An 11920-nucleotide genomic window follows, 5' to 3' on the forward strand; every position below is an offset into this window, starting at 1 on the left:
CTCCCCCTTCCCTCTTATAGACCAATAGAAGCAATGAACATTCTCAGAAGGACAGTATCAAAGGAACGTATACTGTATTCTTATTTGGCTTAGGTACTTTTTTTTTTAAGCAAGAAACAGCTTTATTCTATTTGGCTTTTTGTGTTGAGCTCTCTTCTGAGGAGTATAAAGAAATACATTATGAAAAAAAAAGAAACTTTGCAGTAGAAGAAGTCACACCCAGTCATTACTTTTTTTCTCAGTGAACACAGCAACTGGAATTTTGCCTTAAGCCTTATCAACAATTTCAACAGGTGGGTATTTCTGTGTTTGCTGAAGTTGAATTCATCTCTCACTTACTTAAGAACTGACCGTCATCTCAGAATAACCATATAGTGGTACCTCGGGTTAAGTACTTAATTCATTCCGGAGGTCCATTCTTAACCTGAAACTGTTCTTAACCTGAAGCACCACTTTAGCTAATGGGGCCTCCTGCTGCCGCTGCGTTGCTGGAGCACAATTTCTGTTCTCATCCTGAAGCAAAGTTCTTAACCCGAGGTACTATTTCTGGGTTAGAGGAGTCTGTAACCTGAAGCATATGTAACCCAAGGTACCACTGTATATGCTAATAGAAAAAAGGGGCTTTCTAGTAAATGGCACTGCAATTCCCTTCATTCCTTGGTTTATTAAATTGTAATCTTGCAGGCAGGTGCATTAACCCAACCTGCTTTTTTCAAATAATAAAAATAAAAGTTGACTAAAGCTGCAGCACATTTCACACTATTGTCCTTACAAAAAAAATAATAATTTGGTTACATGTTATAAATATATGAAAAGATAAAAAAGAAATATTTCCACCAATCAAATACCAAAAGAATATACAAATGTGTCAGCAAGCTATTAACAAATTCTATGAGCCCTTTTCAGGAGGTGATATCGGGTCCATAAGGTTGCAAAAATAAGAATAAAAATAATGATCGGCATACAAGCACGGAAAGCTATAAAGTAAACAACATTTCTCACATCTGGCAATCTAGAGTGAGAGAAGGCTGTCCCCTCCTTAACATGTAAAGGAAGTTGCCCTACTACTTCCAAGCATTTAATAACTAGTTGAACCAGTTACCTTTGCCCAGATACTTTCAAGTTATATTTATGTACTGAATCCATTATTTTTCTGATGGGAACCAACTTCCCTAAGTTTATTAGAATAATGCTAAGGTAAGGGCAAAATATAAGATGCTCTGCTAGTATCTTCCAATAAGCTTTTTTTAACTCTGTTCCACCCACAATGAACCTTCTGGCTTGCTTCTCATCATATGAAGACTGCAGGAGTAAGAGGGAAACTGTAAGGAAAGAGAATACTACGGTATATAGAATATTTATGCAAAGACGAAAGGAGTTGCAAGGTAACTATTTGATTACAACTGGAAGCCATTTAAGGAGAAAGCGATGCATTTTAGCTTTAAAGTCAGGCCTACTAACCGAGGAATTCCAGGAGGGGGAAAAAAAAAGATAGCTGTTGCATTTATATCCCACCTTTTCCTCCAAGATGCTCAAGGTGGCTTACATGGGTCTCCATATTATTCTCACAGCAACCCTGTGAGGTAGGTTAGGTTGAGAGTTGGCGACTGGGCCATAGTCACCTAGTGAGCTGCATGGCTGAATGGGGATTTGAACTCTGGTCTCCCAGGTCCTATTCTGACACTCTACCACTATATTACTGGCTTTCTGCTCACATCTGAAGAAATCTATCTGAACTCCATGGAGAAAGGGTGGATACAAATGCAACAGCAGCAACAAATTCTCTAAGAAATGTACAGTAAGTTTACAACATACATAGGCAGTGGCGTAGCATGGGGGGTGCAGGGGGGACCGGCTGCACCAGGCGCAACATCTGGGGGTTAGGGTTAGGGGGCGCAAATCCAGGGGTTAGGGGGCGCAAATTACTTGCCTTGCCCCGGGTGCTGACAACCCACGCTACGCCACTGTACATAGGGGTTATGTTTCTGGGGATAGTGTATAGTCAAAACACATTGGGTGCTACAGTGAGTGGGATTGCTAAAGCCTCCCCCCCCCCCCAGATGCCTTCCCCCCTTTTATTTTTATTTTTGCCAAGCACATAAAGTGGAATGCGCACAAATTTAATGTGTGTAAATTGCAGGCTTACTGTATTAAATACAGAAACATGAAAGAACTTCAAGTAAGTTACTGGCGTGCACTTTTTAAGCATACAGTTAAAATAGCTGGTTTATGTTCACATAAGGATTTAAATGTAAAAACATCTCAATTGAAGGATTAAGATTCCCCCCCCCCCTTTGCTCTCTTGGTTTCTTTTTAGTATTTGTTTCATAAAAGTTGAAGAAAAGCAGACAGCTAAACAGTAACAGTAAAAACTGGCACACTGATCCTAAACAGATTTGCTTGCAAGTCCCACCGACTTGCTTGCATTTGCTGCCTTAGTACAATTCTGTAAGCAGAGGCTAACACTCCACAGTATCAGACAATGCTTTTTACTGGAGAGCTTGCTGGGGTAATATTGATTGGCTGGTCCAGTCTCAGCTGTGAAGTGTTCCCAGGGGAACAACAGCAGAGCATTTATCTCCTTTATCCCGACAATGCCAGATTTTAAAATAAGATTTAAGGGGATTTTTGTGGCCTTTGGGTCAATAGTTTTAGGAGATCATAGGAATTCTAGTTATAACTGTAGCTGGCTAAATCCTGTCCCTACAGCATACGGAGTATTTTTTTAAATACTAAGACTACATTTGCATACAATTCAAACATTTATCCGTGCAATACCTCCCCTTAGTAACTGCTGTATTTCAGAGATGTAGCTTAATCTCTGAAGGGGTTTATCTTACGAAATAATATCCTTAACACAAGTAGTTGGAATGTATCAATTGCCAGCTAGATTTAGTAATGTAACTTTAGACTAAAGATAATCTCATTTGTCCATATTTGAATGGACTGACCTGCTCTCAGTTTGAAGTGATGAAGTCTTTTGTAGTTCTCACTCATTGGTTTTTGTTCCACCCCAGGCACTGAATATGCAATACCTAGGACAAGCCCAGACCATTCCGTCTTATATCACAACTCAGAAAACCATTCCTAAAATAGATTATGTTCCAGAATCAATTTTACAGCCAAGTTCCTATAAAAGCACAGTCAACATTTAATGTGGAATTGGTTGAAACCCTGTTCCTTCAACTTTTAATGGCGATGATGGACACTAGGGAGAGGCATGTAATGTAAATTCAATTAATTAGTTCTGTTCCTGTTGCTCGTGCTCAATATTCTAATTTATTTGATACTATTTTGCCTGGGTGAAGTTTACCCTTTCCTAAGGTTTATTGAGTGTAAAGATAAGCAAAGGTATTTCAAATACAAACCTTTTATGACAGACATAAAAGCTGCACCACTTAAGAACCCATTTTGCTCTTCACAGAGCAGCAAGCCCTAAACTTTTAAACTATAATGCACAGAGATTAGATAACTACATCTTCTAGATTATTTTTATTAATAGTTTAGGTTATACTGCAGGCTTTTCTGTACAGTAAAAAGGTAAAGGGACCCCTGACCATTAGGTCCAGTTGTAGCTGACTCTGGGGTTGCGGCGCTCATCTCGCTTTATTGGCTGAGGGAGCTGACGTACAGCTTCTGGGTCATGTGGCCAGCATGACTAAGCTGCTTCTGGCGAACCAGAGCAGCGCACAGAAACGCCATTTATCTTCCCACCAGAGCGGTACCTATTTATCTACTTGCACTTTGACGTGCTTTCGAACTGCTAGGTTGGCAGGAGAAGGGACCGAGCAACAGGAGCTCACCCCGTCACAGGGATTCAAACCATCGACCTTCTGATTGGCAAGTGCTAGGCTCTGTGGTTTAACCCACAGCGCCACCTGTGTCCCTTTTTCTGTACAGTACTAATCTTTTAAAACAGAAGTGGGGAACCTTCAAGCTGCAGGTCAGTCTTGCCCCACCAAGGGATCCAAATTGGCCTGCAAAACCATTTCCCCTAAAGCATGGCCACTAATGACATCAGCTGATGTGTAGGAAGGTGGGGGTTAAAGTCTGCACTCAATGCACATGACTGGTGAATCAATCCCGCTCAGTTTGGCAAGATTCTATGCAAACCTCTTCCTGATTCAGGAAGGGATTTACATGCCTGTTAAAATGAAGGGGGGAAGGAAACCCTGTTTTAGCAACACTTTGAAACTGACATAATGGTGATGCAGGGCGACTAACAATGGGAGGCTCTGCCCACCTCTCACATCTGGCCCACAAGGCAGATCCAGCTAAGGATCTTGCCTGTGGAGTCCAAAAGGTTCCCTTATCCACACTTTAAAATGCTCATCCTCGGGCCTCAGAGCAAGATGCAGTAATTTTAGGGAGTGTAAACAATTAGAAGAATTACCAGATTCGGGAAACCCCTGAAAAACTGCTTGCAAAGGAAAGGGGAACTTTCCTTGCTGCTGATAGCACAGATGGCCTTTAAAACTATAGGACATCTATGACACACTAATGCGTCTTCAAAATTTAAGTACTAGTAGACTGTGTGTCTTTGTGTAGTATAAACACAGAACCAACGTTGTTGGTTTTTTAAAGAACCTTGAAGACTAGTTCTACAGTTTTGTTGTTTGCTGAAGACACACCTTTTCATCCTGGTCTTTGACACTTGTGATATATATATATGTTTAGGACTTCCTTTAGGCGTGACTGTAATTTGTTTTGATATGTTTTTAATGCTGTATTTTATATTGTTATGACCCACTGTGGGACCCTGTTACAACAGCAACACATTTATTATCACATAGCTTTCAGGCTTCCTCAAACTTGGCCCTTCAGATGTTTTGAGACCACAGTTCCCATCATCCCTGACCACTGGTTCTGTTAGCTAGGGATCACTGGAGTTGTAGGCCAAAAAATATCTGGAGGGCCGAGTTTGAGGAAGCCTGGACTAGAATCTACTTAATCAAATGCTTGTGCCATATGTGTTGGTCTTTAAGATGCCACAAGACGGTAGGGTTTGCTGCAAGAGACTAATATGTCTACCCTTGTCTATTTTCCTTGTTACATTTTATCATAAAGCATTATTTCTACAAACAGAGTAGCTATGACAGAAGAAGAGGGCCCAAGAAATCTGACAGGCCTTTTAAAGTTTACTCTTTAGAGCTATATAAATCAGAATGAAATGTAAACATTGCTAAATGTAATATTAGGAGATCTGACAAGATCTCCAACACAGCACAGTCTCACCAACAACCTTGTCTAGCATCACAGTGAAAGGCTGTCAGCATTTCATTTATATACAATGTGTTCTGAAAAGAAACAATTATAACTAACGTTTTCCACTGCAGCAGCTTTATTTAAAACAGAGGTCAACTTTTCAGTCTCAAGAGAATGCTACAGAAAAACCATATGTAAAATTCTGTTTCCTGTGAAATGGGGCAGATGTTTTTATGTAAGCAAAAGCAAGTCATAACTGTGCAGGACTAGCAAAGGGCCAGGATATAACCTATATGATGGCTGAGTACCCACAAAAAGAGAAGTTAGAAATCATTGAAATTAGGTCTGAGTTGCTTTGTGTCTTCAGAAGACAGCTGGGGAGGCATGTGCTTTGAAGCAGCTGCAGAGTCTAAAACTAGACAGGCAACTATTTTGAGGTTAGGTACCAATGGCCAAAGATATAGCCAAGTTCATTAATATTAGATAACTTGCAGTAACTAATTTTGCCTTGTGCAAGGAAAGTTCCAGTTTGTATTGCTGTGCTTATCAAAACTACAGGGTTCTGGCTGCCTAGCAAGGAATCAATATATTGTACAGGAGAAGTAGCTTACCTAGGGTTCTCCAGACATTGGTGGACTCAAACTCCTGTCAGCTCACGAAGCACAGCCAAGGGTCAGGGATGATGGGATTTGTAGTACAGCAACATCTGGACATCACAATTTAGCCACAACTGCTGTACAGCAAAATTAGATATGTAGTGGCTGTAAACAATGTCTAGAGTCATAGAATCATATAGAATTGTAGAGTTGGAAGGGACCATGATGGTCATTCAGTTCAACCCCCTGCAAGAATCTTTCACCCAATGTGGGGCTTGACTGAACACACGACTCTAAGATTAAAAGTCTTATGCTCTACCAACTGAATTATCATGAAAACAAATAGTAAACTGTGGTGTTGTTTTTTGAGGGGGGGTTATAATCAAGTAGTGTATAAATGTTATGGAATAAAATATTTTTTGATGAAATAAATAGTGCAAAGATGTTTATTTAATCCATATGATGAGTTATGGAACATGCATAGCATGCTGCATAGAGACAGCTACTCAATGTAATTCAAGCAGCTGTTTCCTATGCACCACCCCCAAAGTAACATTTCCATGACTAATATAACCACAGTACTCCTATGAAATTTAAGGATGAACGGTTTCTAAAACTCAGAGCCGACCCTGTTCATGCTATTAAGATTTGCTGTCAGAGCTCGCAGCATAGTGAAGGCAAATATTTGTTATTTGAGGAACAAAAGATGTGCATGACAATGACTCATCCCAGAAAAAAAAAATCTTGGGAAATTATACACTCTTAGGGATAGGAAGAACTGGAATGACCTAAAACTAATTAAGTCATAATGGAACACCTAAAATCCTGTTTCGGCCAAACATTTCCAAAACACACTGTCCAAACTTTAATTCTTTTTTGGCGTTTTTAAAAATGTGTAGGAACTAGAATGCTTCTGCGGAATTTTTTTAAAAAATTGTTTGCGTTCTATCCATCTCCAGCAGTTTTCCTTGAATAAAATGTCAATATTCTAGGTTATATACCTTGTAGCTCTTGTACCAGTGTGGATAAACTGAGGAGAGGTCCACCATGTTTGGTTAATAAAAACTTGACAGCTGTGTTTCCCCCCTCTTTCTAGTAGCAAGTGAAGCAGAGATTTCTCACTCCTCCTTCCAAAGCAGCCAAGTACATGCATGCATCACTTTTATAGGGTCATTTGGCTACAGTTGAGTGAGGAGGACATTTAAGTGCCCCTGACGAAGGCATTTATGAAGCGGGCTGGCCTGCTAAACCTTTGCTGCATGGATAAGCCAACACGAAGCCCCCAGTATGTTGTTAGACTCCAGCTTCTATCAACCCAAGCTAGCATTGGAAAATGAGAGATGTAATCCAACAGTATCTGCAGGGGAACATGCTTATCCAGTTTCATTATTTTGCTCCTCAGATACTCAGTCTCTTATTTTCTGCTTGTTATCAGCACCTTCCACCATTTTCCTGCCCATCCATGCCATACTCAAAGGTTAGGAAAGGTATTGTTTTTTACAGAAAAGGAAGGAGAAACAAGGAGAAACCCTTCTGCTTCACAAAACATGCCACAACTACTGCATCCTGGCACAAGATATAGTTTACCTACAATCGGAAGTAGTCATCTCTGCATCCATCTGCCTACACATGGCTTTACATTTGTGGTGGAATGTAATCAGAAACTTTGCCTGGAATTGCCCTAGTGACCAAGCTACTGAATTTGTGGATTGCTGAAACACATAATGATATTCACCTTCTACTGCAAATGACTTTACAGATGTGCAACATATGCTTATTCAGAATATAAGAAATATGTTGGTGATGCTGCTGTTGATTCAGTTTATATTTTGCCCTTCCTCCCAAAGTAGCCCAGTGTGCAAACAGATTGTTTTTAGAATGTTTTAAAAGGTATCGATCACATTCTCTCACCCAATGGTTTCAGGCTTCCTAGGAGCAGCATCTTTCAGCCTGGGTAAAAAGTAATGTTTTGAAATTCCTCCTGAAAGCCAATAATGAGAGAAATAGACACCTCACCTAGGATAGCATTCCACAAATGGGGAACTGGAACTGCCACATGTGGCATGTGATAAGATTTTAACTGGTGCTTGCAATCTCACAGTGACACAATAGGCAACTATGAACTACCGTATTTTTCGCCCTATAGGACGCACTTTTTCCCCTCCAAAAATGAAGGGGAAATGTGTGTGTGTCCTATGGGGCGAATGCAGGCTTTCGCTGAAGCCTGGAGAGCGAGAGGGGTTGGTGCGCACCGACCCCTCTCGCTCTCCAGGCTTCAGGAAGCTCTCCGCAAGCCTTGGGAGCCTGCGGGAGTTCCCGTTGGGCTCCCTGGGCTTGTGGATAGCAGCCTGCATCTCGAAGCCTGGCAGCGCCGCCCGGGCTTCGGTTCCCCGACCTGGTTTGGAGGCTGGCGGTGGGGAGAAGCGCGCTTCTCCCTGCCACCAGCCCCACAAGCTCGGGGGACAGCGGGGAGGTGGAACGCCGCCTTCCCGCTGTCCCCCGACCTGGTTTGGAGGCTGGTGGCGGGGAGAAGCGCGCTTCTCCCCGCAGCCAGCCCCACAAGCTGGGGGACAGCGGGGAGGCGGAATCCCGCCATCCTGCTGTCCCCTGACCTTCAGGCAGATATCCCCAAGGCGTGGGAGCCCGGTGGGAAGTCGCGCCGGTCTCCCAAGGCTTGCGGAGAGCTGGCTGTCCTATGGGCCGGTGCGCCCTATGGGGCGAAAAATACGGTAATGCGTTTAATTTCATTTATTCATTCATTCCTTCCTTTCAGAGAGTTATGCCTTCACATACAAACATAAAAGGTGTAACTCTGAAAAGAACATTATGGCCTGCAGACTGAACTGCCTATTAGTACTGTATGTTTATAAATTGCAAATTATGAATTTAAGTATGCCACAATTTCCCTTTGTCTTTAGGAGAATTTTCAACTATCTTGTTCAAGTTGTGTACATCTAGGGAGAATTTCAAATTATTAACAGCACAAAGAGGCAATTTTAAAGCAGCACATTTGTAAGCAATGTTTTACTGGATCTAAGCAGAGTTTACTCCCATTAAATAAAGCTATGTTTTCTTATGTGCTTTACATATGGCAATATGCTTTATGCATTTGCATTCTGTCATCTGCTGTAACCTCTACAGTAGCTAGAGAAAACACATTCAGTGTGTTTCTGCCCTGCATTAGCGACATTCACACACAAAAAGCAAAAGGGAGGATTCAAAGGCCCTTTTGGAGTTATGCTTAAAGTATATGTTAGACTTACTTGGCATGGCAAGTTCAGGGAACAAAAACATTGCCACTCTGGAATGAAACAATGTTTTCTCCCCACTAATTAGCAGCTGTAGCTCTTTTGTCAATATTTTACAATCACAGCCCAACGTTTGAAAAGTTGTTGCATAATAAAACAAAATATTGGGAAATGTATTGGGAATGGCTGTCATAATCTAATTAGGAAGAGGATTCCTTTGAACTTAACAGGAATTGCTCCCAAACAAATACATTTAGGGCAGGGCTGTATGACATTAGTAATGAGTGATAACACAACTGACAAATGCTTTCTGTTGCCAAAGCATACAATTCATTAGCAGTATCGCTTTCCTCAGAGAAATTCTGATTTGTTCTTCCACTCTAGGATACAGTGGCAATTGAATGCTAGCCTCCCTTTTCCAAATGTCCCCGTAGCAGCAACCCACAAACTAAATGAACTATCCAGATTTCAGGAACTAAAATTTCTCAACTGTAGTCAGAAACAATGTTGGATTAAACCCTGTGGAGGCCCCTAGGCAGTCGAAATCTTGGTGGGGGGGGCTCCTCACAAATCATTTCCTAATACATCTTTTATTTTACCAACAACAATGTTAATAAATCAATTGTGATCTGTTGTTGCAGGGCCCCCAAAAGGTGTGGGGCCCCATAACCCAGTACCTACTCTGCCTATTTTGTAAACTGGCCCCTCTCAAAAAGAATGAGGGGGTGTCTTGATCTGCTATACAGTACTTCTTAGACTTTAAAAGCGCTACATAACACTTTGTGCATAAAATCTAATGCAATAATAAAAACATATCCTCTCGAGAAATCCCAAGCTGTCAATGGTGGGTATACCTTTGAACCAAACATATATTGTAAGCCATTGTAAGCGAAAAAGGACAGCGATCTGCACACCATCTAAGGAGTGGATTTGCGTTTATTGGTAAGCTCCTTTTAATCGTTTCTGATCTTAAATCGAAGTGGCACATGAACTAACCAATCCATCAGAAACTAAACGCTGCATATACCCCTGCCAAGATTTCACTCTAGACATTGACCAACTGGGCTCGAGAGCAGGGAAGCTTCTGTCATTATGCATTTGTCCATCTTCAATGTGCCACAAGATTGACTGTTGATGCAGCGCCTGAATGCAGGCCAACGGGTCTGCCACCACCATCCGTTTGGCCCCGAGTTGGCACCCATGAGCAGCACCGCAAACCCTACGCGTTGCCTGTTCGGATCGACAAGGGAAAGTCCTTTCTGCAGACCCAGTTCCCCAGCAGCTAAACTCAGAAGCCGAGCACTTGGCACGGGCAGATCCGCCCTGGGCACAGGCAGGCTGAGGAGTCTTAGGAATCGCAATCCAGGGAAGACGAAAGCGAGCGCGGCCGCCAAGCAGGCGCTGGCGCAGTCCCAAAGGACCCTGCCACGCAGCCAGGGTGGGGCTTCCGACCGTATCCGCCTGGGAAGAGGAGAAGGGTGGCCTCCAAATGGAGGGGCTTCCTCGTCTCGCTCCTTCTCCTCACAGAAGGGAATGGCTTTTCCCCGCCCCCCCCTCAAAAACAAAACCTCCTTACCTGACCCGCACAACAGCGCGCGGACATGGTCGCCCCTCAGACGGCCGCGCGCAAATCCCCTCTCCGTCCGCACCTGCCCGCTCGCTCAGGGAAGCGGCCTCGCGCCCGGGCAGCAGCAGCCGAGGCGCAGCTGAAGGCTTCCTCAGCCGCCCAGCCCTCGGTTGCCGAGGCGCGCAGAGAGCGCACACGCGCCCCCTAGAGCAGCTGGCCAGGCCTGAGGCGCGCGGCGCGCTCGCCCCGACGCAGGACACAAACACGGGAGCCTGGCGAGCTCGGCTTCTGCGCTGCAGGGTAAGTTGCCCGAGCCCAGCTCGGAGCGCGCTGGAAGCTTCCGCTGTCGTCAGTTTTTTGCTTGGAAGGAGATAAATGGCTTTCCGGTGCGGGAGGTTAGGAACGGCCCGCCCCGCTTAGGAGACGGGAGAAAAGAGGAAGCAGCCTGGATGGAATGAAGCAGGCGCGCGGCGGAGACCACCTGTCCTCGTTCTCACGCTCCGAAGTGAAACGCAGCGCGAGGGCACCTGGGATTGAGGTTCCCCAAAGAGAGGGCGGAGCTACCGGCCTGCGGGCGCCGGTTGGCGAGGCGCCTCCTCCGAGGCTGGTGCCGTCTCGGAAGGAGGGACGCCTCTCGCGGGGAGAGCTGCTGCGGCTTCTGCAGGTGTTGCGTTACCTGCATCCATCCTTCGCTTCCGATCTGCTTCTCACGCGATCTGCTTCACACGATACGTTTGCTTCTAAGACAAGCCATCAGGGCAGTTCTCTGCTGGACCAGAAGTCTCTTATTCTAATCTATTGTCCTCTTTCCCACAGGGATCGACCAGATTCCCCTGGAAAGCCCACAAGCAGGTTATGGAAGGAATAGTCTCCCACCGCCTTTGGTCAGAGGCAGATTGCTCTGGAGATGAGGTGGAAGAGCTACCGCCCTTACACACAAACTTGTCCCATCCCCACAGCTTGTCGCAATTATTCCTATACTGTGAACCAGAGGGACACTGATGTTGGGAGCAGCAACTTTGGTCACCGCTGCAGCAATTATGGGAATTGCTCCCGCACTGGGATCTCTAGATATAAACTAGTCACGCCCATGCTAAATCTTTATGGCAGTAGAAAAGATAACAGGGTTAAAGAGGCCTTGGTCTGCTTGGCTGGGGGTTTCAGTGAAAAAATCATTCAGGCATCCCATATTATCACAAAATAAATGTTTTAGGATTTACTCGCACAAGAGCGGCTTTGTTTCAATTCATCTAGTCCAGCATCCTGTCTCACAGTGACTGACCAGATGTATCAAGAAAGCTAAC

General features: G+C 44.0%; 1 protein-coding gene across 2 annotated transcripts in view; it reads right to left on the reverse strand.

The window, feature by feature from the left end:
* SERINC5 (serine incorporator 5) overlaps window positions 1-11156 on the reverse strand; it is a 43090-nt gene extending 31934 nt beyond the window's left edge. The window contains exon 1 of one of the 2 annotated variants that reach the window (XM_083465418.1): window positions 10626-11156. In XM_083465418.1, the coding sequence (XP_083321544.1) occupies window positions 10626-10652 (27 nt within the window). In that variant the 5' untranslated portion in view covers window positions 10653-11156. The remainder of the gene's footprint in view (window positions 1-10625) is intronic. The other variant, XM_083465419.1, reaches the window with a different exon arrangement.
* Between the last annotated feature and the right edge of the window lie 764 nt (window positions 11157-11920).

Source organism: Podarcis liolepis (assembly GCF_965112155.1).
Source record: "Podarcis liolepis genome assembly, chromosome: 11".
Lineage (NCBI taxonomy): Eukaryota > Metazoa > Chordata > Lepidosauria > Squamata > Lacertidae > Podarcis > Podarcis liolepis.